This window comes from Macaca thibetana, chromosome 2 (genome assembly GCF_024542745.1).
Source record: "Macaca thibetana thibetana isolate TM-01 chromosome 2, ASM2454274v1, whole genome shotgun sequence".
Lineage (NCBI taxonomy): Eukaryota > Metazoa > Chordata > Mammalia > Primates > Cercopithecidae > Macaca > Macaca thibetana.
Genome location: NC_065579.1, coordinates 32,652,843 through 32,677,877, shown reverse-complemented (window position 1 = coordinate 32,677,877; position 25,035 = coordinate 32,652,843). Strand labels below are relative to the sequence as shown.

Genomic DNA, 25,035 nt, shown 5'->3' with positions numbered 1-25,035 from the left:
TAAGCATTACAGATGCTTATACATATCCACTGAGTTGATAGAGGCAGGGTTCTATGCCAGAATGTTCCTATTTAGATGGCACTTTCAAATGACAGCTTATTATGTACGTGTACCATTTATTCAATGCTATGGTATATATAGTGGAAAACTTAAGTCCTATTTGAAACATCTAGTCTTTCTAGACATTTAAAAGTACACAACATACGTGTACTTCTGGCATCGTAGAGAGCTGAAGTAACAAAAGTAGAGGACTAATGTAACATCCTTTAAGCAGTTTCTGTTATTTCCTAGGATTGGTTGCATTTTGGGAATGGAATTGTTAAAACTGATGTCTTAGAGGGTATGCTGACTGTTCACTGGGTGGTAGTGGGTGGGGGGTGGGGGAGGAGGAAGTATGCAGAGAGAAGGGTTCTGTGCCCTTAAGTCACATTAGTTCAGGTGGTCTAGCCATCGTTCTATATGTGCATTTCAGTTAATACTGCTGTGTATTAAAGGATAAACAAGTCCCTGATGCTCAATGTATGCTAAAAGTAGAGGTAGTAAAATAATCCCTTTTTCAGTTCTTAGAAAGGACTATCCTCTTGGAATGACCGTTGTTAATTGACTTCTTGGAACTAGATATAGTCCTGTACTTAGTCATTAGAATGGTAGAAGAGGATGAAGAAGAAGGGGTGGAGGGAAGGGATCCTTGCCAGAATCTCCATATCTAGAAGATGTTTTTAGATGATAACCACAGGTCTATAGGTGCATTTTGAGTAAAGTACCTATGTTTATTGTGGACAGAGTTCATTATTTTGAAAAACCTAAGCTTCATAGATGTCTTGATGTGACAACATATAATAAAAAGCAGAGCTACTCCATAACTATATACATCTACTATGCACCCACAAAATTATTTTAAAAATAGGGCTAGTGAATTTGCCAATTTGTAAATATCTTTTTGTTATAATTGATAGAAAAGATGCATGTTGGACATGGAATTGTTAAACCACCTCTGAGCAATGTATATATTGGGACTTGTTCATTAGTTTGGCAGCAGATGAGTAGAAGAAAATATAAAGAGACAGATGTATGCAGATGTATTCATATTTACATTTTGACAATAGCCACTAATGTATGTGAGTCTCTCTTGGCTGTACTATGGGAATACATGAAGTAATTCAATGGAAACATACCTTCTTGGTAATATTGTAGTGGCAAAGATCCCATAATAAATTTTCTTAGAAACATTACACTTAGTGTTGCTTTATTATAGAAACACTATAGAGTATGGAAACATTATACTTAGTGTTGCATTATACTCTGTTGCTTTATGTTTCATTTTAAATTGAGCATTAAGGCAATACAGTCCTCTAATGGGAACTCTGCCAATACTTCTAGCTAGAGGTTTGTTGCCATTTTTGTCTTCCATGAAATTTTTGTCCCAAGACAGGTGGCATTATATTTTCTTCTAACAGATTGAGTTGCTGCAGGGTGTTCTTGGTTATCAAAATACTCATATAGCTTTGGGGTTTTCAATTAGTAAATATCCATAATGTGTGATAAAACATGATACATATTGCAAGATCTTAATCCCATAAAATTGGATACTGTGTATATGTACACACAGGACTTAGAAGGACAAGTCAAACTGTAAACTGCTTGTGATTGTGGATGACTGTTCTTTGCTTCTTGTGTTTCTCAGTTGCCTACAGTAAACATACTAACTTCTTAAAAATGAAGGGTGTGGGTTTTGTTATTTTGTTTTTTTGAGATAGGGTCCTGCTCTGTCACCCAGGCTAGAGTACAGTGGCATGATCATAGCTCATGCAGCCTCAAATTCCGGGCTCAAGTGATTTTCCTACCTCAGTCTCCCAAACAGCTGGGACTACAGGCACACACCACCACACCTGGCTAATTAAAAAAATGTTTTGGCCAGGTGTGGTGGCTTATGTCTGTAATCCCAACACTTTGGGAGGCTGGTAGATCACCTGAGGTCAGGAGTTCAAAAAGACCAGCCTGTCCAACATAGTGAAACCCCGTCTCTACTAAAAATACAAAAAAATTAGCCAGGTGTGGTAGCGAGTACCTGTAATCCCAGCTACTCGGGAGGCTGAGGCAGAAGAACTGCTTGAACCTGGGAGGCCGAGGTTGCAGTGAGCTGAGATCGTGCCACTGCACTCCAACCTGGGCAATAAGAGTGAAACTCCATCTCAAGTTAAAAAATAAAATAAAATAATTTTTTTTTTTTTTGTAGAGACAGATTCATACTTTGTTGCCTAGGCTGATAAGGTTACTTTTTTCAAAAGTCGAATGTGGCTGAGTGTGGTGGCTCACGCTTTTGATCCCAGCACTTCGGGAGGGAGAGGTGGGAGTTAATCCCAGCACTCTGGAAGGCAGAGATGGGAGGATCTCTTGAGCCCAGGAGTTTGAGAACAGCCTAGGCAAAGTAGTGAGACCCATCTCTACAAAAAGTAAAACAATTAGCTGGGTGTGGTGGTGCGCATCTGTAGTCCCAGCTACTCAGGAGGCTGAGGTGGCAGCATCACCTGAGCCTGGGAAGTCAAGGCTGCAGTGAGCCATGACTGTGCAACTGCACTCCAGCCTGGGTGACAGAGTGAGACCCTATCTCAAAAAATAAATAAAAATAGGCTGGATGCGGTGGCTGATGCCTGTAATCCCAGCACTTTGGGAGGCCAAGGCAAGCAGATCACTTGAGTCCAGAGAGACCAGGCTGGGCAACATGGAGAAAACCTGTCTCTACAAAAATACAAAAATTAGCCAGGGGTGGTAGTATGTGCCTGTAGTTCCAGCTACTTGAGAGGCGGAGGCAGAAGGATCACTTCAGCCTAGGAGTTTGAGGCTGCAGTGAGCTCTAATACACACCACTGCACTCCAGCCTGGGTGACAAAGCGAGACCCTGTGTCAATTAAAAAAATAAGAAGATTAATTTTTAAAAATTAAAAAAATAAGTTAAAATTTTAAAAAGTCTAACGAATGCTAAAACTATGAAAGGTTGATGGGGAACGAGATACTTGCAATGTCACCAAAGTGTCCCCCACATATTGGTTAATGGCAAAGGGAATTTTATAATAGGGGAATTAGGTAGTTACTATATTAACCCTATGATCAAAACCAGTAAGATCACCAGATATTATTGCCTCATGACAGGATGTAATATGCAAGACACAACATTACCTATCAAAGCATTTTTGCCAAAAATATTTTACCTGATTTAAATTTAACTTCTAGTTCACAGATAACATAGAACATAGAGGAATAAACTAAACAGTAATGTAAAGAAACAATCAGACCAATTTCGAAACTTACAGAAAATTGGCTTCATCTATCATCAATGGGGAAAGAGGCATGGGGTAGGGCAAGGGTATTTTAGGTTAAGGAGATTTAAAGGACATAAGTGAGCCAGGCGTGGTGGCTCACGCCTGTAATCCCAGCACTTTGGGAAGCCAAGGCAGGTGGATCACTTGAGGCCAGGAGTTTGAGACCAGCCTGGCTAACATGGTGAAACCCCGTCTCTAGTAAAAATACAAAAATTAGCCAGGCATGGTGGTGGGCACCTGTAATCCCAGCTACTCGGGAGGCTGAGGCAGGAGAATCACTTGAACCCAGGAGGTGGAGGCTGCAGTGAGCTGAGATTGCACCACTGCACTCCAGTCTAGGCAACAGAGCGAGACTCCATCTCAAAAAATAAAATAAAATAAAAAATAAAGGACTTAAGTGTAAGAGGTAGTGCTTGACTGGATTCTAAACAGCTATAGGCAGGGCGTAATCCCACACTCTAAGAGGCTGAGGAGGTAGAATTGCTTGAGCCCAGGAGTTTGAGACCAGCCTAGGCAACATAGGGAAACCTCATCTCTATAAAAATTTTAAAACTAGCCAGAGTCATCTGCCATGGCTTGCACCTGTAATCTCAGCACTTTGGAAGGCTGAGGTGGGAGGACTGCTTGAGCCCAGGAGTTCGAGACCAGCCTGGGCAACACAGTGAGACCTTATCTCTAAAATAAATAAATAAATAAAAAACACTAGCTGGGCATGGTGGCACATGCCTGTAGTCCCAGCTACTCAGGAGACTGAGGTGGGAAGACTGCTTGAGCCAGGGAGGTCAAGGCTGCAGTGAGTTGTGATTGTACCACTGCACTCCAGCCTGGGTGACAAAGTGAAACCATGTCTCAAACCAAAACCAGCTATAAAAGACACCTGGAAGTCAGGTGCAGTGGCTCATACCTGTAATCCCAGCACTTTGGAAGGCCGAGGCAGGTTGATCACTTGAGCCCAGCAGTTCGAGACCATCCTGGGCAACACAGTGAGACCCCATCTCTACAAAAAATTAAAAAAATTAGCCAGGCAAGTATACACATGTAACAAACCTGCATGTTATGCACATGTACCCTAGAACTTAAAGTATAAAAAAAAAAAAAAAAAAAAAAAAAAAAAATTAGCCAGGCATGGTGGCACACACCTGTAGTCTCTGCTACTTGGGAGGCTGAGGTGGAAGAATTGCGTAAGTCCAGGAGGTTGAGGCTGCATTGAGCCATGTTCATTCCACTGTACTTCAGACTGGGTGACAGAGAAAGACCCCGTCTCTTAAAAAAAAGTAAAAAATCAAAAGACACTGGCAACTATTTGGGGAAATCTGAATTTGGAATGGATGTTAATGACACTGGGGGATTATAGTTACTTTGTTTGTTTATTTTTAAGACAGTCTCGCTCTGTCACCTAGGCTGGAGTGCAGTGCTACAGTCTTTGGTCACTGCAACCTCCACTTCTCTGACTCAAGTGATCTTCCCACCTCAGCCTCCCAATTACCTGGGATTACAGGCAAGCACCACCATGCCCAGCTAATTTTTGTATTTTTGGTAGAGAAAAGGTTTCACCGTGTTGCCCAGGCTGGTCTTGAACTACTGGGTGCAAGCTATCCACCAGCCTCAAGTGTGAACCAACATGGCAGGCCAGATTATAGTTATTTTTGTGAAATATGATAAACTTACTGTGGTTGTGTAGAAAAAGGACTTCTTTTTAGGGGCGATGTATGCAAACATTTAGGAGTGAAATGTCTTGACATTTGTAATATACTTTAAAATAGTAATTGTAAAGCAAAAGATGTTAATTATGGATGTTAATTACATGGATATTATGGCCTTTTTTCCTGCTTTTCTTGAATAAAGCTGTGTTTCTACATTCACTGTATATGTATGTAAGCAGGAAAACTACATATATGGTGACTATAGCTGGTTAGCTCCAGGGAAGACTAGAATTGGACACATGGGTAAAAAAGGCAGATCAAACAAGATGGGCAAGAAAACAGAAACACAGCAGAATACGCAGATGGTGCACCAACCTTAACATATTCAACCGCTCTTGGAGAAAAATCACAGGCATAGGCAAAGATATTCGGATCTTCTTCTAAAAGTGGGAATAAACAGTTTCCAACCCCACAGCCAGCTTCAAGTATTGTTAACTTTTGATCTTCAAACTGGGGAAAGATAGCTCAAAGTTATAGCACATTACATTTGCATAATGAAGAAATAAACCAAACTAAAAGGTCCAGAATATGCGAGGTCTCTGACCCCATGAAGGAGACCATCAACAAGTGAACTAATAAGCAAAAGCTATTACTGGTACTTCATTTGTCATCCAACATTAACAGTTTGGTGTGGAGGAAAAAAACAGCACAATAGCTCCGGAATTAAACTGCCAGCACTCAAATCTCAACTCCTCCCCTGCATTCTATCCTTGGGCAAATCACTTAAACAGCTCTGTGCCTCAATTTTACCTTGGGGACAAATGAGTACAATACTAATACTTATACTTCACAGAGCCGGTATAAGGGTCAAATGATAGGACACGTAGAAAAGAGCCATGGTAAATAGTTCACTAACATGAACTATTATTATTATTATTTTGAGTATGTCACTGAAGTCACTCAGTATGAATTTATATTTTGGTTTTTAAATTTTTAATGTTTAAATTTTTAAAAATTCAGAACATATGGTCTCACTATGCTGCCTAGACGGCTAATTCACGTTGGCTATTCACAGGCACAAGCCGACTGCCTGAGCCTCTCGATTAGCTGGTGATAGCCACCATACCTGGCTCTTAAATTTAATATATAATGTTTACAACTATCAGATCAACTTAAAGAAATAGAAAACGTCCACTAAAGTTCTCTTTCCTATATGTTAACCAAATCAGAAACTGCTAAAACTTTGACGTTAAGACCGAACAGTATATTTCTCTCCTAAAATGCAAAGCATTTTGATAGGCTTCTTTAATTCTCTGCTTCGCACTCTCCCTAGGAATGCAATACACAGCACACCTCTTCACATTTTTTTTTCCTTTTCTTTTTTTTTTTTGAGACAGAGTCTCGCTCTGTCGCCAGGTTGGAGTGCAATGGCGCGATCTCGGCTCACTGCCATCTCTGCCTCCCGGGTTCAAGCGATTCTCCTGCCTCAGCCTCCCAAGTAGCTGGGACGATAGGCGTGCACCACCACACCTATCTAATTTTTGTATTTTTAGTAAAGACAGGGTTTCATCATGTTGGCCAGGATAGTCTCAATCTCTTGACCTCGTGATCCGCCTGCCTCGGCCTCCCCAGGTACTGGGATTACAGGCATGAGCCACCGCACTGGGCCCTCTTCACATTTTAAATTAAGAACAGCTCAGATAAGGCGTAATATTAGCTTACCTCTCTACATGATCTTAGCTCCTCAAACTCTCTGGTGGTCCAGTGTCTGTCTTTGAAGAAATTAGTGCTATTTCTTTTGTAAAAAAGATCCCAGTTTTTCTGAGCCTCTTGTTCCAATTTGTGCTGTTTAAAATCAGACACCAAAGTTTGGTCTCTTTTCAGTTTCTCCTCTTCTTCAGAGCTGAGAACCCTTGCCTGCAGCCTCTTCCTTGGCAAAGAAGTCATCTCAGAAACTGAAGGTAACACTTAACACAGCTGAAGATTCTCCATCCCCAAATAATATGAATCCATGCTAATGGATCAGATGCATTTCCTCAGGTGAGTTTCACGCTTCAAACAGCACAGGGGCTTCGCAGACAAAAGAATGAGATTCTGGTTAGTGGTTCTAGAACGGTTCAAGACGCCAGGTTCAATTCACCAAATGTTTATGAGATGCAGACTGTACAAAAAAAAAATCCTCCCCGCTATATGAGAGGTCACAAAGACGACAAAGACAACAGTCCCTAACTTCAGAGGGCTTAAATTCATTCAGTGGCCAGGACTATCTCATGCACCATACTTTTATTCAAACCAGATGAGTCAACTATTACAATAAATCGATTTAGTTTAGAAAAAAAAAGGACGCTCTCACGAACTGACTGGGAAACCTTGCGAAGAAAATATTACTCAATTTTCGGTGCCCGCGAAAGGGGTGACTTAAAAACCACAATGGACTTAGCTGGAAGCGGGTGGTCAATTGCCAGATACAAGTGAGGTCACCGTTTCCCAAGGGTCGGAGCTCCGTTTTTTCGGGGGAAATGAAGCTAAGCCTGGGTGGGCTCATTTCCTGACCGCACTCACAAGAGGCTGTCGTAGGAACCAGAGGGAACGTCACTTTTCAGGGACTGAGGCCCTCGCACCGCCATCACTGCGCAAAGTGGAGAAAGAGACCCAGTGACGCGTGGCTGAGGTCCCGAGGATCCATCTCAGGACACTCAGGATAGACTAGGCCGCATGGGCCCCTGGACCCTGAGGAGGGCGTCCGTGATGGCTAGCCTACCCGCGTTAATCTAGTCAGCCACGCTCAGGGATCACCATCATCAGTTCCTAAATTCACCTGTAGGGGTAGGGCCAGGCGCACTCACCCTACAGCCAGCCCCAGATCTCGGAGGCAGAATATGGGAGGAACTGCGAAACAACCCTGAGCCAATTCTGAGAATCACAAATTGGGAATCTCCGGGAGGAGTTCTTTCGCCATGGCACCGCCCCCGCCACTTCCGCTAGGAACCCGGAAGTTCCTACCCGACGCCGGAAGTCCCCCGGCCTTGCCCCTTCAGATTCTTCCTTTATCCCGAGGCAGAGAACAGGACTTGCTTCTGGACCCGGGTGGGTGCCGGCTTTGCTCTCCTTGCCCCCTAGAGCGGTGTCCCGGGAGCACAGTCCTCCCAGACGCCAGCGCCGGAAGCTCCGATCGCGGCTGCGCCAGGAGAGCGCCGATCTGGGTGCGAGGCCGGTGCGGGGCCATGAATGGGACCGCGAACCCGCTGCTGGACCGCGAGGAACATTGCCTGAGACTCGGGGAGAGCTTCGAGAAGCGACCGCGGGCCTCCTTTCACACTATTCGTTGTAAGTCAGCGCTCCCCACGGTTCCCTTCGGCCGCTCAAGCCGCCACATGTCAACCTTGACTCCTTTCTTCTCTCGGCCCTTCAGATTCCAGGGAACCCCCTGCCAGCGTCAGTTACTTTCTCTCGAACCCCCAATCCTTTGGGACCTCGAGTTGGCCCTTCTTTTACCCAGATTATTTCTCCCAAATCTTCGTCACTCCCTACTATTCTTCTACTTTATAGTCTCAAACACTAGTTCCAAAGGTCTTTGGCCTCGTTTTGGTTCCATCCCTCCCCTCCCCCGACGTCGCCCCTAAGGCAAACCTCCCGCCCCTAAGGCAAACCTCCCGCCCCTAAGGCAAACCTCCCTCCCCCAAGGCAAACCTCCCCCCTCTTATCCGGGTCCACTTCTTCCTCGAAACCCCTCCCCTCCTTTCCAATGCTCCCATCAGGGTTCTCCACAGTTAAAAGACGCTTCTTGTTTATTACGACCCTCATCCACTCCCTCCGAACCCCTTCTCTTCCCTGCTTTCCTCCTCCGACTTGGTTCTGGACTCCCAGATACTGCGCTTTGTCCCCTTTACAGCCAAAGAATTGGCATCCTCTCTGCGCCTCAGAGTTTTCTTCCATCTCCTTTCTGTGCTTCATTTGACTTGGATGTCTTTTGAGGTCACCTATACCATACGGGCTTTTCCTCCAGACCAAGTTCCTTGTGGGTAAAGAGTCAAATCAGAGTTCGTGAGCCTGGGATAGGTTAAAGATTGGTCTATGTTTGGAAGCAGAAGAGAGCAGGCGTAAGGAATGGCGAAATAGTCATTATGCCGGACCTTTTTCTACATGATTATAGACTCTGTTGAGAGTGCACTTCCACCCTATGTCCTGGGTGAAGGTTTGGCAGTTAGGAATTGGCTGACAGAGCATCCCTCCGTGATTCATGAACTTCTGGTTTCCGTGGCGCTAACGCTGTTGTTAAGACTTGTTTTTGTCAGAGGACCTGATAGATGTGACTCAACACATGTGAAGAGGGCGTCTTAGATAATGAAATCCCATCTTTGTGTAGTCACTTGCCATGCCATTACTATGCTTCCTACTGACAGCAGATCCAGCTCTTTCAGAGAGGAGATTGGGAATGAGATAAGAACATCATTTCCTGAAGAGTTTACTAAGTTGATGTTCTCTTTTGGTGAAGGGCAATGTGGAATTTAAATCATACAGTTCATGTGTGCACCTGCCCTGCAGTTTGAGGCAGATGTGAATGTGAATTAAGATGGCTATTCATGTTGTACTCTAACTGCAGTTTAGAAACACGAGCAGGATAACTTGTGGAGATACAGTTAAGTTGTCTGCTATGAACTACAGAATTGTCTTGGTTAAAGCTGCAGAACTGGCTGAGAGTGGTGGCTGACACGATAATCCCAGTACTTTGGGAGGCCGAGGCGGGCAGATAGCTTGAGCCCAGGAGTTTGAGACCAGCCTGGGCAGCGTAGGCCCATCACTATTTAAAAAGAAAGAAAGAAAGAAAAAAAACAGCTATGGAACTTGAGTATGGCAAATCCTAATTTTGACAGTTTCTATGCAGAGTGAAATCAGCTTTTGATGATGCTGTGGCCTTTCGTATTTCATAGAGTTTACAGTCACAGGATCTTTTTCATATGCTGTTACTTTTGATCCTCACAACCCTAAAAAAGCAACTTATTATGGATGATGAGATCTTCATTTTCATCTCTCCCTTGGGAGAAGGGAATATCTTTAATAAAATGGCCTGTAAATTCTTTTTTCCCCCTAGAATAATCCAAAGGGGGTCAGAGGAAAAGTTTGTAGAGGTGTAGATGAAACAGGATTGTCCCTGAGTTGGTAATAATAGAAACTGGATAATGGTACACCAGGGCTCATTGTACGATTTTCTCTACTTTTGTATATCTGAAGTTTTCCATAATGAAACCGGTTTTTAAGAATTCTGAATTATTTTTATTTTTCATTCATCTGAGTAATAACAAATTTAATTCTTAAATGGAGATGTCCAGGAGGCCCTTATTATAAGTAACCTGGTGGGTAAGTGTTTTCTTTCCTTTCCCTTTAGATGATTTTAAACCAGCATCTATAGACACTTCCTGTGAAGGAGAGCTTCAAGTTGGCAAAGGAGATGAAGTCACAATTACACTGCCACATATCCCTGTGAGTTTATTTCATTGTTTTTTTAAATGTAGGATCACAATGGATCTTCATCTTTTATGTTATTGCAATTTAAACTTCCTACTTTTAAAAATGTTTAGATTTCTAAAGTGGCAACATAAGGGAAAAAAGGAATTTTGGGGAGTGGGGTGGGGTGGACTTCATGCTAGGCAGGTGCTTGATTTAAAAATAATTCTTGTAATCTTAGCACTTTGGGAGGTGGAAGTGGGTAGATAGCTTGAGTTCAGGAGTTCAAGACCAGCCTGGGCAACATGGTGAAACCCCGTCTGTACCAAAAATACAAAAAAATTAGCTGGGGGTGATGGCGCATGTCTGTAGTCCCAGCTGCTTGGGAAGCTGAGGTGGGAGGATCACTTGAGCTGGGAGGTAGAGGTTGCAGTAAGCCAAGATCACGCCACTGCACTCCAGCCTGGGCGATGGAGTGAGACTCCCTCTCAAAAAAAAAAGATTATTCAAGATTCAAGATTATTCGTCATTTTCCCCAATCTTCCTTTTCCCCTATCTGCCACTAAGTAGACAAGGTTCCTGTCTGGACACACCTAGCCCCTCTTTGAGATACAGCTTTTCTCCCAAGCAACTCCAGAGAGAAAAGCCTTAGGTGCCCTGCTGATTATACGGCCACAACAGCTCAGGAGTGTGAGGCAACCAAGCCAGGAGTTAAGGCAGGCAAGAGCCAGAGATTGACACACTCAGCTGATTTAGGGATGAAGAACTAAATTGAAAGCTGGATTAAGAACCCTTGCAGAGAAAGACTTTTGTGAAGCCCTACCCAAGGCAGCACTAATGACAAAGCACCAAAGGGTCACATGATGCTCTTAGCGAACATGTTTTATTGCATGTCACACCCCTGTTCTGGAACATAAGTTCTTGGTAGCTGGTGATAGAATGAAAAGTCTCTGGACAGAGAGATCTGGAAAGTTTTGTGCTGAGGAAAAATTGCCCATCCAAACTGCTATTTGATTACTCGTTGCCTTTGGCAAGTTACATCATCTCCCTTTGGACCTTAGTTTCCCATATGTAAAATGAAAGGTTTAGATAAATGGTCCCTAAAGTCCTTTCTAGCTCTATATTTTTACTATATAAATAAGGAGTCAAAGAGCCAAGCGGTTTTTTTTTATTCTAAGCAAGGTATTAAATACTATATTCAACAAATATTAATCAAACGCCTCCCACACGCTGGCCCATTACTAGGCATGAAGAATACAACCTTGGACAAAACAAGCACATTTCTTGCCCTTGTGGAGCTTATGGTCTGGAGTTTAAATAAACACAAGAAAATATAGCTGTTATTCTACAAAATCTTACTTCCTTAAGGAAGTAAGCTGTGAGCAGATCTGGAGGTTTGGTCATTTAAAGAGAGGGGGCAGGATATAGCCGGCGGGAAGCCTTGTTAAAGCCCAGAGGCAGGAGAGAGTTTGAGGATCAGAGAGAAGCCAGTTGCCTTCTGCTCCGAAGCACATGTGCAGGGGAGTATGCCGCAGGGTGAGGTGGAGAGCCAGGGAAGGGCCCGGTAGTGCAAGGCCAAGTGGCTAGTTTAAAGATTTTATCCTTTGACTTGAGAGCAATTGAGGAGTGACTGAAAGGCTTAGGCAGATGAGTGACATGATTTATTTATTCTGAGCCAACCAGGATAATGATCTTCTCTTGGAAAATGCTCTGTTGGTTGCTTGACATGAGAAGGGGAAACCCTGGTCTCTCTAATGACAAAGAAGTAAAGAGATCACTCACAAAGTAAAGAGATCACTCACAGAGATAACTCTGCTTAGTATAGTGCAAGTAATGGTTAATTAATTTTTCTCTCTCAGAATGTATATAATAATTTAAAATTTTTGTACTACCTTTTTGATTACTTAGAATGTGTTGCACATTCACAGATGCTTGCTATATTATTTCTCCTTTATTTTTGCCTGGAAAACCAGGAGTTAAAAATAGAAATCGGTTCAACCTATTCTTTTTGAATAGCTCTGATGAAAGATTTCATCAGGTAGAGTCATCTATAAATTCAGTTGATATTCATGACTGGTATGTTTAGTTTGATCATCTTATACTTTTGTGGCAAATAGGGATCCACACCACCCATGACTGTGTTCAAGGGGAACAAACGGCCTTACCAGAAAGACTGTGTGCTTATTATTAATCATGACACTGGTGAATATGTGCTGGAAAAACTCAGTAGCAGCATTCAGGTGAAGAAAACAAGGTATGTGAATAGCCAGATGCAGGTTTATGTCATGTTTCCAAACCTCTGTTATCTATTCAGTTTTTATAAGGTTGTGAACATCTGCTTGCTCATAGTGTTCTATCAGTAGTCTTAACTCTACCTGTGTCTTCTCAGACAAATCAGTAAAATATGTCTTCCTCAAATGCAATAAAAAGAAATAATGTTTTTAAGACCTAAAACATGGGAACCATTGGGGAAAGGGATATACTTTATAATTAAGCCAATTTTGTTAATCTCGTGATTGCTACAGTACCACCCAAGGGATAACTTATAAACTTACAATTATGAAGTAATAATATATAGTATACTTAATTGGAGTGAAAACATTAATTTTTTTACAAGATACATTTGAGATCACTATAATACCAAAATAAAACTTTGCCTATTTTTAAATATAGTGAACTCTTTAATTCAACAGTTATTACATGTCTAAAATGAAGCCAGTTAAATAGTTTATTTGAAAATAAAAATTCATTCTATAAATAGAAATAACCTAGTGGTTCTATTTGTTACCATATAATACAGTTTTTTGTTTTTTTGGTGTTTTTTTTGTTAAGAGTCGAGGTCTCTTGCTCTGTCACCCAGGCTGGAGTGCAGTGGCATGATCATAGCTCACTTATAATACAGTAATTATTATTATACAGTCATTAAATTGTAAAGATTGTAACAACCTGATGTTTTTTGTTTATGCTTCATTAAGCCATATTTTTCATTCACTCATTCCACAGAAAATAAAAATAGGTACCATTTATTGAGGGAGCATCATGTCCCGGGCACTCTGCTAGATGCTTTATATGCATTGTTTTATCTAACAAGTAATTTTTAGAAAGGTGCTATTATTATTATTTTGTTTTACTTCTTTTGTTAAAAATACGGAATCCTTCATGAATTTGTGTGTCATGCTTGTGCAGGGGCCCTGCTAATCTTCTCTGAATCGTTCCAATTTTAGTATATGTGCTGCCGAAGCAAGTACGAAAGGTGCTACTATTATCTTTTAAAAAAAAAAGATACGGAGACTGAGGGTTAGAAAGCTTGACCTACCCCAGAGAGTATGTTGCAGAATCCCTTGCTCCTGTCCTGCCACTCTATTTGTATTCATTACCTATAGTGAACCAGGTACTACTGTTATTTCTCCAATATCTGATGGTTATGGTATATTCCCTTACTACGCAGTGTGATACGGAAACTAACAGTATCATATCACCTAGATGATATGCAGAATCTCAACACCTATTAGATCTGAATCTGCAGAGATCACCAAGTGATTTGTGCATATACAGAAGTTTTAGAAGCACCGGGCTAGTCCATTTACAAAAGAAATTGTTAACTGATAGAATATTCTCAGCTTGGGGTGGAATTCTGCTTGTCTGTGAGCAAGAGCTGGCATGTGATGAAATGAACAAGCAGTATATAGATAATGGAAAATTTGCAAGCTGGGCAGTATTTTAAGAGCTACTTTATTTAGGAGCTCATGCACTCATGATTATAACTACATAATGATGTTTCGGTCAATAGTGACCTCCATATATGACAGTGGTCCCTTAAGATTCTAATGGAGCATGTATGGAAACCTGATACATGGCACTTGATATTGGCATTGCAGATCAAGTAGGGGAAATGATTGATATTCAGTAATGGTGGTGGGACATTTGGGTTTTCATGTGAAAAAATTATATGCTATCTAGGTTTGTGTAAGTACACTCTGCTGTTTGCAGGATGAAATCACCTCATGATGCAATTCTCAGAACTTACCCTCATTGTTAAGGGATGCTGTGAATGTATTTTCTACTAGTAAAATGGATTCTCACAGTTGCATTGTATCCTACATTTGTTTGCTATACATTTGAGCTCATCGAGAGCAGTAAATATTCTATTCATCTATCTCTGATACATAACATAGTACTGGATTACAGTAGACACTCAAATGTTGAATGAATAGCTCACATGATAAAATTGCAAATATCAATATTTTGAAGTGGTCTGGAAAGAGTATGGGGTTCTACAGAGACTTACGAGTTTTCAGTCACCTGGACAAATTTGAGAACCACTGTTTTTGCCCTTCTAATTTAATGTCTGTATCTCCTTTCAGAGCTGAGGGCAGCAGTAAAATCCAGGCCCGAATGGAACAGCAGCCCACTCGTCCTCCACAGACGTCACAGCCACCACCACCTCCACCACCTATGCCATTCAGAGCTCCAACGAAGCCTCCAGTTGGACCCAAAACTTCTCCCTTGAAAGATAACCCCTCACCTGAACCTCAGTTGGATGACATCAAAAGAGGTAGAGAACGTTTTCTGGATCCACGATAGCAACTTGGAGTAGAGTGTTGATTTCCTTGTGGAGATCACATGGCTGCTGTATTGATATTGATACGGTGGCTGGGGCATTCAATGCCATCAAAAAAATGTCTGCAGAGCTCACTGTTCAGAAATGGGGAGGGTGGGGGCTTCTACCATTTATCTCATTTGACAAGGGTGAGTCCTGGAATAGTAACTTGAGTTTGTGGCTATCTTGGTAGCATTCTGCTTAGAGGCCTAGGATTTAAACAAGCATGACTTCCATCTAAAGCTACATATGGCTCCATATGGCATATCCAAGGCTCCGGAGAAAGGAAGGATTCTAGGTGTTGGAGGTGAAAACTAAGCGTAGGTGGCAACATTTCTGAGCTTTACATTGGTATAGAGGCTGGAGGAGCTGACCATGGTGCTGCACACTTGTAGTTTCAGCTACCGTGAGACAGGAAGATCGCTTGAAATTGGGAGTTCGAGGCTACAGTGTGCTATGATCGTGCCTGTTGGTACTGTTGGTAGCTACTGAACTCCAGCCTGGGCAATAACATCTCTTTTTTGGGGGAAAAAAACAAGGATTAAAGTGCCGTTTAAAATACCATAAGCAAATGTTCTGTGCTAACAGGAAGTGTGTAAATATGAAAGAGGCCATGAGGACCAATAGAAACAGATACTCTCCTAGAAAGACTTAAAGGTCTGGTTTGGTTCTCTCCACTGCAAACCCAAGACAAAGAAGCTTACCTTGGCTATCTCCTTCACACGATGAATGGTTTTAGTCCTCCAGACTCTTTAGAAGTTGTGAGGCCAAGTGTCATATTTCATATTTATAAGTTTTATAAAACAGCTAAATCCATAATAATAGTAGGGAAAGGTAAAGAGTTGTCCCTGGGAAGTTTGCCTTTTCTACCCTGTAGAACGGCTGCAGACATCACTCTGCATTGTGCACAGTTGTTTTGTCCCTTGTTTTTTTTTTCCTCATGGATACTGGAATGCTGTTACAGAAGTTTTCACTTAGGTTGAATAGGAATCAGAGCATGAGTGGTTAGTTGTTGCCAATTACGCTTAAAGGAGCCATAGCCATTTAAGGCCACGTGGTGTGTGTGCTTGGACAGGAAAATCTGGCACCTTTTTTGAAATGGTTAGTTAACATTGAAATGGTTAGGTAAGGCTTGTTTTTCCTTCCCTAGTTTATATCTGTAAAAAATGCAGTACCTGACAGGCATGGCTGTCAGTCAGATATGTGAAGAGGAAGAATGTTGTTTTACTATTTGTCTTTAGTCACCGTGGTTCTTCCTGCAAGCCTCCGTTTATTTATGGGACATGAGAGCTGGAAAGGACCTTAGAGGCTGTCTGGCTTTTTTCCAGAGTGGCTTAGAAAATTCATTGACTTTGGCCGGGCGCGGTGGCTCAAGCCTGTAATCCCAGCACTTTGGGAGGCCGAGGCGGGTGGATCACGAGGTCAGGAGATCGAGACCATCCTGGCTAACATGATGAAACCCCGTCTCTACTAAAAACACAAAAAACTAGCCGGGCGTGGTGGCGGGCGCCTGTAGTCCCAGCTACTCGGAGGCTGAGGCGGGAGAATGGCGTGAACCCGGGAGGTGGAGCTTGCAGTGAGCCGATATCGTGCCACTGCACTCCAACCTGGGCGACAGAGCGAGACTCCGTCTCAAAAAAAAAGAAAATTCATTGACTTCTACCTGGGTGTCACTGCTGGTTAGAGGTAAATCCAAAACAAGCATTCAGACCTTTCAACTCCTAGTCAGATATTTTTCAACCACTTTACATAATATTTGTCTTCTCTTATGTGGGAATTACACTTGTATCCCATAGTTCATAATATTCATAATTCTCCTTTTAGTAGATAAAGGCAAATGGACTTAATTAATTTCTTACACAGAACAGCCATTATTCTGAAACAGTCTTGCTTTTTGTTTATTTTGAGTGAATTTAATGTTTCCATTGTGTCTCTGGAAACAGGTTGTGTTTTGGTTTTGGTAATTTTGTTTGTATGTTTTTTAAGGAATTTTAAGGACTTTGTTTTAAATTATTTCTTATTGCTGTTGGTTTTGCTGATTTACTAGTTATAGAAGCTCCAATGCACTGCCTTGAAAACGGCTGCTGTGCTGATCCACATCATATCATTTATTCCAGAGCTAAGGGCTGAAGTTGACATTATCGAACAGATGAGCAGCAGCAGTGGGAGCAGCTCTTCAGACTCTGAGAGCTCTTCGGGAAGTGATGACGACAGCTCCAGCAGTGGAGGCGAGGACAATGGCCCAGCCTCTCCTCCGCAACCTTCACACCAGCAGCCCTACAACAGTAGGCCTGCCGTTGCCAACGGAACCAGCCGGCCACAAGGAAGCAACCAGCTCATGAACACCCTCAGTAAGTGTGTGCCCCCTTTTATGACTGAGAGGTGCAGCTTCTATTTATCCTATGCCAGAACTTACAAACCTAAAGATGTTTAAGGCATAGGAGAGGATCTTGTTAAAAATAATTTGGAGCAGAAAGGTGTGAGTTACTAAACAGTAAAAAAGGGAAATGAGATGAAAAATCTGTTCTTTCTATTTCTATTCCCTACTGGCTCATACCGGTGTGTGTGAATTCTGGAAAACACTAAAACATGAACAGGTAGGCGTTTTTGCTTTTATACCAGGCTTTCGGGGAGCTACCTGCCACCATACTGCTCTCTGCCTGTGAGACGGAGTCTCACTCTATCGCCCAGATTGGAGTGCAGTGGTGCAATCTTGGCTTACTGCAACCTCCACCTCTTGGGTTCAAGCGATTCTCCTGCTTCAGATTCCCAAGTAGCTGGGATTACAAGCATGTCCCACCACACCTGGCTAATTTTTGTATTTTTATTAGAGATGGGGTTTTGCCATGTTGGCCAGGCTGGTCTCCAACTCCTGGCCTCAAATATCTGCCTGCCTCGGCCTCCCAAAGTGCTGGGATTACAGGTGTAAACCACCACACCTGGCCTATCTTGAACTTTTATAAAAAAGAATCTGCTGTCCCCAGACAGTGTGGTGGCTTTTTTTTTCCTTTCCTTCAGACAGAGTCTTGCTGTGTTGTCCAGGCTGGAGTGCAGTGGCATGATCTTTTTATTTTTTTGTAGAGACAGGGTTTCGCCATGTTGCCGAGGCTGGTCTCAAACTCCTAGACTCAAGCGATCCACCTACCTTGGCTTCCCAAAGTGCCGAGATTATAGGCATGAGCCACCACACCCGGCCATTTTAAACATTTTCAGTGGAGACAAGGTCTTACTGTTTTGCCCAGGCTGGTCTTGAACTCCTCCTGAGTACAAGTAATCTCCCCAACTCCTGAAGTGCTGGGATTACAAGCATGAGCCACCATGCCCAGCCTCAGTGGCTTTTAATGCAGTTGATACTAAAGTAAAACAGGAAAACAAGAACAAAAATTTATTTGTTTTGAAGGTGAGCAGAGGGCTAATTTTCTATGCTTTTCTCTCTTTGGAACCCTGATGAATGTTCTCTCTTGGTACATCTTCCTTTGAGGAAGTTGGAAGGTCTAGAGGCAACAGTGGGGAAGTTAACCTAGTTAATCCAACTATTGTGGACCAGGCAGAGATAATCTCAACCTCAGCACTATGGACGGTTTGGACCAGATAAGTCTTCTTTATGGGAGGTTGTCCTGCACATTGTAGGATATTTAAGAGCATCCCTGACCTCTACCCCCTAGATGCCAGTACCAATCTCCTCCCACCTCCCCAGCCGCATGACAACCAAAAATATCTCAAGACATTGCCATATGTGCCCCATCTTTAACATAGTCTGAAGTATATGAAGAAAATCTGGCATTGCAGGTAATTAGAAAAGGGGTGACCTCAGGATCAGACTCCCCAAAAGGGTTTCATGGACCCTAGAGTCCTCAAAATAGACTTTGAGGAGAACTGGCCTAGAGATTAGCAATTTGGAAATAAAGAAAATCCCTTTTGTTACAAGTAGTATCAACTGGGATTCTGTTATATGTATTCCTATTGTATTAGATTGAAATGTTGAGTAGTTATATTCTAAATTCTGCATAGTAAACAAGAATCTGGGCTTTGTAAAGCTCATTAGTTCAGATTTGAAGTTTAAGATAACGTGACTATCCTGGACAGAGGTGTGCCGGAGCAGAAACTGCATTAGCATATTACTGGTGTTAACAGTATTCACCTTTCTTAATGAGAAGCCTACTGGATATTTTCTTAAGTTGCCTTTATAAAGCAACTTAATGTGATCAGTTCTACTGAATGGTGAATCAGTTATTTTAAATGTTTTCTTTTTTTTTTTTTTTTGAGATGGAGTCTCGCTCTGTCACCCAGGCTGGAGTGCAGTTGTGCAATCTCGGCTCACTGCAAGCTCCGCCTCCCGGGTTCAGTTGATTTCTCCTGCCTCAGCCTCCCGAGTGGTTGGGACTATAGGCACGTGCCACCATGCCTGGCTAATTTTTGTATTTTTAGTCGAGACAGGGTTTGACCAGGCTGGTCTCCAACTCCTGGCCTCAAATGATCTGCCCGCCTCGGCCTCCCAAAGTGCTGGGATTACAGGCATGAGCCACTGCACTCAGCCATATTTTAAATATTTTCTTGCTATTTATTAAACCATTTAAAAGCTATCTAGCTTACTTCTCCTTTCCTCTACCCTAATAAGCAGTATTGTTGTGCGTTGCAGATAACCAAAAGCATCGTTTTGTTTCAGTGAGCCAAACTGGTTTTCTTCCCTAAGTTGAACTAACAAGGTTTTACTGTAGTGTGATAGCCAAGGCAATTAACCAAAAAAATTGTGAGGAAGTCATTTTCAAATTCTGTACTTTTGTTTGATTCTACAATTTTACTTTTTTTTTTTTTTTTTTAATAGGAAATGACTTGCAGTTGAGTGAGTCTGGCAGTGACAGTGATGACTAGTGCTGGATCTTTCGAAATCTACTTTTTGGTGCACAAACATGCCGCAAGACCGAGCTACTTTGGCGTGGTGTCCATTGCCAAGAGGAAAATGTTATGGATCAGTGACTGTAGTAGGAGTTTGAGGCTCTGGAGCTCTCACATATTCAAGTCTTTAACTTAGTGGTGATGGGTGATTTTCTTGTGTCATTTTTGAACAATCTCATCTTTCAAAGTTTAAGTAGACCTGTAGAAGAGCTAACAGAATTATATTTCTATTTAGTTAACATTGTTAATGAAAAACAGATAAATGTGCCCTGGTCTAGGTTACTCAAAGGCCATATCTTCACCAGGCCAGAGATTCAATTTTAAACCTCAGCAGCCATCTGTTTGGCCAAGTGGTTGGTACCAGTGAAATGAAAGTCTTTGAGGGGTAGGAGAGAGAGGGAAACCTCAAACTACATCATAGAAATATGTTAAAACCACTTTAAATTGTTGACACAAAGTGGTAAGGAAGTTTTGTCTGACTCAGCCTGACAAGCCTAGATAGAAATGGACCTCAGAATACAGAATGGAGTCCTTGAGTGTCAGCTGGTGAGGACCATGGAGTCCTGCGAGCTCAACCTGTCATTTACAGACTAAGAAAGGGAAGTACACACCCGGCTTGTGGCCAGTCTTCTGCCCCCTCTCCGGGCTTTCCTCACTGTTCTCTCCCTTGAGTCTCATTTGCAGGAATCAAGAGATTCCTATACATGGGACTTTTAGATGTACATTGGCACTTTGATTAGATTCCAAAAGACAAAAGTGTTGGGTGCTTCTAGCTTGAATTCAGTCCCTAAATACATGAGGCTGGGTGAGCAGATGAAACCGGTAGCCACTGTGCTAATGCATGTGACTCCATTCAGTTGGGGCTTTTGGTTCCATGTGGATCCATACTAAGTATTCTTCAGTCAGTGGATTTTAGCAGGGGGAGGTAGGAGTGGAAGAGAGATGTGAAGAAACCTCTCCGAACAAATGAACCAGCAGTGAGTTTCTAAAAATCAGAATCTAGATAGAAGTTCTGCAATATGAAGTGAGCACATTCTTTGATCAGGCATATCTGTTCATGCTTTTGTACCACTGTTTGTACCTGACTCCCCAACCGATTTGTATTTTTTATATACAACTAGAAGAAAGTCACAAGATTGCCTTCTACAGTGTGCCGTTTCCAAATGGATCTGTTGTTGGAGGAAACTGGTCACTAGTCAATGTTCTATATTTGATGAATGTGTGATAAATCATCCTGTAATCAGTATGGAGTAGCCTGTTTTTGTAGTTTGGATGAGTATGTCCTGAGAAATTTCCATCCACTTTGGTTCAGTGGACATCAAGATAGTAATAATAATTTTTCCTCCACAGGTCCCTCCACTCATGGCCTCTCCCTCCCCAGCTAGTGGACGGGAAGCAGTCTGGACAAAGGAAATAGGTGGTCTGTGGTGGGGGCTTTGGTCACAGTGAAACCTCATAGAGTCAACTGTTTCATCGTGATAGTGAGCCCAGAGCCCAGGGAACCACTGCCCAGCAGCATGCTCACACCATCTACCCTAGTGTAGGTAACAGGTCTACACTAGGACCCCGTGCTGGGCTCTCAGCCCATCATGAGATTTTGGTGGATTTAAAGGCAGGTAGGAACTTATTTATAGTGGATTGATAATTGCTTTATAATTCCTTGGTAATGACAGCTCAGGGAAGGTTTCGCAAGGTCACAATTAGGAGACTTGAATTGTTACTGGATGTAGGAATTGTTTCACTGCTCTTAACTTGCTCAAACTGGGGCAGGTTCTAGGAACTTGAACTAAAAATATCTATTTAAGCCTCTCTCTGTCTCTCTCCCCCACCAACTTTTCTCTGAAAGCCTTGATTTCCGTAGACAGAACTGTGGTTTTTGGCATGTTGAGTCAAGACATGTTTCTATAGGAAATGCTTGCATGGGGCACTGGCTTGGTGAGTCAAGCTTCCTGAGCTTCAGACCCTCTGTCCTGTCATCTGTCCTGCCCAACACCGTCTGGTTTTTCTCTAGCACGGCTTCAGTTTTGTTCTCTGCACAAAGCCTTTGGTGGTTCTGCCCTCTGCCCTCCAGCTTTACCCACCAGAGAAGGAATCTTTTCTTTTTGGAAGTCAAGAATTTGGCTTCACAGATGGCTTCTCACAGATGCCCTCCTGCCAGCCAAACCGGACTTGTTCTTCCTGCCTCTGTGCCTTCTCTCATTCTCCGTCTCTCTCCCTCCAAACCCCACTTCTGAGGCTCTGTGGGTGCCATCTTTGTGGACTCTTGTCTTTTTTCAGCCCACATGGAGTGCCCTGTATGTACATACTGACTTTTTTTTTTTTTTTTTTTTTTTTTTTTTTTTTGCTTGAACTCTGGTTGGTATGAGCGCCTGAAAAGCAGGGACTGGGCTGGGTGTGGTGACTCATGCCTGTAATCCCAGCACTTTGGGAGGCCGAGGTGGGAGGATTGCTTGAGTCTAGGAGTTTGAGACCAGCCTGGGCAACATTGTGAGACCCTGTTGCTACAAAAAGAAAAAAAAAAAAGCAGGGACTGTCATTCTCATCTCTTCCTTGGGGTATCCACAGGAATGGACATTCAAATGGTTGTAGCCTGGTTGGGGAGAAGGCAGAGAAAACTACCCAGCCAGTGAAGTGCAGTGGATAGACATAGGAAAACATTCCAGGCATTTGGAGACAGCTGAAAGTATCCATGCTGACTTTCATGATTTAGAAATCTTTAACTGAATTGTTAAAATTGCCTTTTCTTTGCGCTGTACAATGTCTACTGTACTGTGGGTCATTAGATGAGATGAAAGACTTAATTAAATCTGAAGTATCTGAGGTGCTTAGTAAGCCTTAGTAAAAGTTGTGATTGAGGAAACTTAATACAAATGAACTAGATGTTTGTAATCATGCCACTCATTAACGATTTTATTTCTGTAGCAGAACCATTTTTTCTGTGTAAGGTGTTAACGTGTGTGTATGTGCTTCGGTTGTAGGAAAACCTGAAAATTCCAAAATCCCTATTTTCCTATTTGAGAAGCTGGTTCAGCAGGGTGTGGGTGTGGGGGTCTGTGTGTGTGTGTGTGTGTGTGTGTGTGTGTGTATGAATGATGTATTTATTACATTATTTTGAAAGAGAATTAGTGTGTTACGTGGATAATGTTATATACAGCCAAAGTGGATGTTTCTATTTGGCGAGGAAGGTAGGATTTCTGAAACTCAGGCCTTAACCAATAGGTTGGAAGACAAGACCAATTGAAGAGTTATGAAATGTGAGTTTTTGTTACTTCTGTTATTTCTGTCTTGGTTTTGTTGTCTCATTCTTTATTTTTAAAATCTTGTGCCTAAAAGTTTTTTTGCTTAATTGTGAAGTAGACATGCATGTTTACATTTATGTAAAATACTTGCTGTGTAAAGTATTTTTTGTTCTCTTAAAAGATCACTATATTTAAATAAAAGTGAAGGTCAGCAATACATTTAATATCTTGGTGGGTTTCATTTTCTTTTAGAAATCAGTGAGCAATATATGGTTCTTTTAAGAAACTTCTGTGCTTAAGGCTAAATAGCTAACTAAATGGATTCCTTTTTAATTTGGTGTTTATAATCGTTAGGAAGTATACCTCAGCTTTTAAAAGGTGTGACATTCAAAACTGAAGGATGAACTTCAGTTTTTAAAAGGTGTGAAGTTCACAACTGAATCACATCTGAGGCCATTTTACTTGGTCTGAAAAGGAAGGCTTAGTTTTGGGTCTGAGAACCATGCAACAGTTAAACTGAATCCCTAGACATATCCTGTTGTCACTTTAGTTTACCAGATTCCTTCCGCCTCGAATGCCGTGCTACACACACCTGTGACTCCCAGCTGACATTTGGCTGGAAGTGGCCCTGCCCTCCTGCTTCCATCCTCCACTTCTGCTTCCGCAGTGCTCACATTTACCTGTGCTCTTGGCTCCCCTGCTACACTGTATACACTTCTAGGTGGGCAGTGGCCATATTCCTTTTTAATTTGCTGTAGTGTCTCTAGTGGGTGCTGAATACATTTGGATTGAATTAAATTACATGTTAAGTCTAGAAATCCTCTGCTACTTATTCTGCAATGTGCTTGTTCCCTCAGATGGCAACAGTAGTTAGACTTGAACCTTCTTAGTGGGGAAGTGGTGGTGTCCATCACTGAAGGGAGTTTTATCTTCAGTTAACTATTGCCACCGTAATGTTCTATAGCAAACCATCCCAAAACTCAGTGACTAATAAGCATTTATTTTGCTCCCAAGTCTAGGTTGGCTTTAGACTGGCCTTGGCTGGACAGTTCTGGTCTTGATTGGCTCCCTCATACACCTGACAGTTGAGTGAGGTTCAGCTGATCTAGGATGGCCTTGGCCAGCACAGTGGGGGCGACAGAACTACTGCCACCGTAATGTTCTGTAGCAAACCATCCCAAAGCTCAATGACTAATAAGCATTTATTTTGCTCACAAGTCTGGGTTGGCTTTAGACTGGCCTTGGCTGGACAGTTCTGGTCTTGATTGGCTCCCTCATACACCTGGCAGTTGACTGAGGTTCAGCTAATCTAGGATGGCCTTGACAGTACAGTGGGGGCGACAGCTCTGCTCCATGTCATCTCCACCAGCCTAGCCTGGGCATGTTGTCATGGCAAAGGCAGAGAGGTGTAAGAATAAGAGAGGAAACAAAATGCTTCTGTCACAATTGCTAAGACGCCATTGGCCAAAGCAAGTTAGAAAGCTAAGTTCAGAATGAAGGAGTAAGTGGGGAAATCCATTCCCCAAAATTGATGGGAGGAGTTGCAAAAGAGATTGGAAAGGGTGTAGACACAGGGAGGTGGGAAGAATTGCGGCTATTAATGCCATCTATTACATTCACATGCCCTGTGACTGCCACGTTTGAGAACACTGGGCCACATGATCTCTAAGTCCCCTCCCAATTCTGGCATTGTCCCTGGCCAGATAAGAAAGTTCCAGTAGGAGTTAAGACATTTCTATTCATGGTTCATGCAGAGGGCACCAAAAGCCACCCAATGGCTTCTCTTGACTCGGCCCTCCCTCCTTTATTCACTGCATATAGTTTGCTTCCCTCCTGCCATTTCTTACCAAGAGCACTATTCCAGTTATCTGTTGCTAAGTAACAAGCTACTC

At 42.4% G+C, this 25,035-nt stretch overlaps 2 protein-coding genes and 1 non-coding gene across 9 annotated transcripts in view; 1 reads left to right on the top strand and 2 right to left on the bottom strand.

Moving 5' to 3' along the window:
- The window catches only part of METTL6 (methyltransferase 6, methylcytidine), a 41,883-nt gene extending 33,797 nt beyond the window's left edge, over positions 1–8,086 (bottom strand). For 5 of the 7 annotated variants that reach the window (XM_050777675.1, XM_050777657.1, XM_050777640.1 and 2 more), the window contains exons 1-3: positions 7,810–7,940; positions 6,686–7,033; positions 5,339–5,473 (exon numbers count right to left, since the gene is read on the bottom strand). In XM_050777675.1, coding sequence (XP_050633632.1) covers positions 5,339–5,473; positions 6,686–6,910 — 360 coding nt within the window. In that variant the 5' untranslated portion in view covers positions 6,911–7,033; positions 7,810–7,940. Of the gene's footprint in view, positions 1–5,338; positions 5,474–6,685; positions 7,034–7,809; positions 7,941–7,966 lie in introns of those variants that run through there. The other 2 variants (XM_050777650.1, XM_050777667.1) reach the window with 2 other exon arrangements.
- Positions 7,921–23,362, top strand: EAF1 (ELL associated factor 1). Its single transcript, XM_050777626.1, has 6 exons — positions 7,921–8,290; positions 10,350–10,444; positions 12,526–12,662; positions 14,773–14,963; positions 17,126–17,359; positions 19,834–23,362. The coding sequence occupies exons 1-6, from the start codon at positions 7,921–7,923 to the stop codon at positions 19,878–19,880; spliced, it is 1,074 nt and encodes a 357-aa protein (XP_050633583.1). The 3' UTR covers positions 19,881–23,362.
- On the bottom strand, positions 13,550–13,656 carry LOC126949391 (U6 spliceosomal RNA). Its single transcript, XR_007723698.1, has one exon. It is a non-coding gene; the product is annotated as a U6 spliceosomal RNA (small nuclear RNA).
- Positions 23,363–25,035: the final 1,673 nt, after the last annotated feature.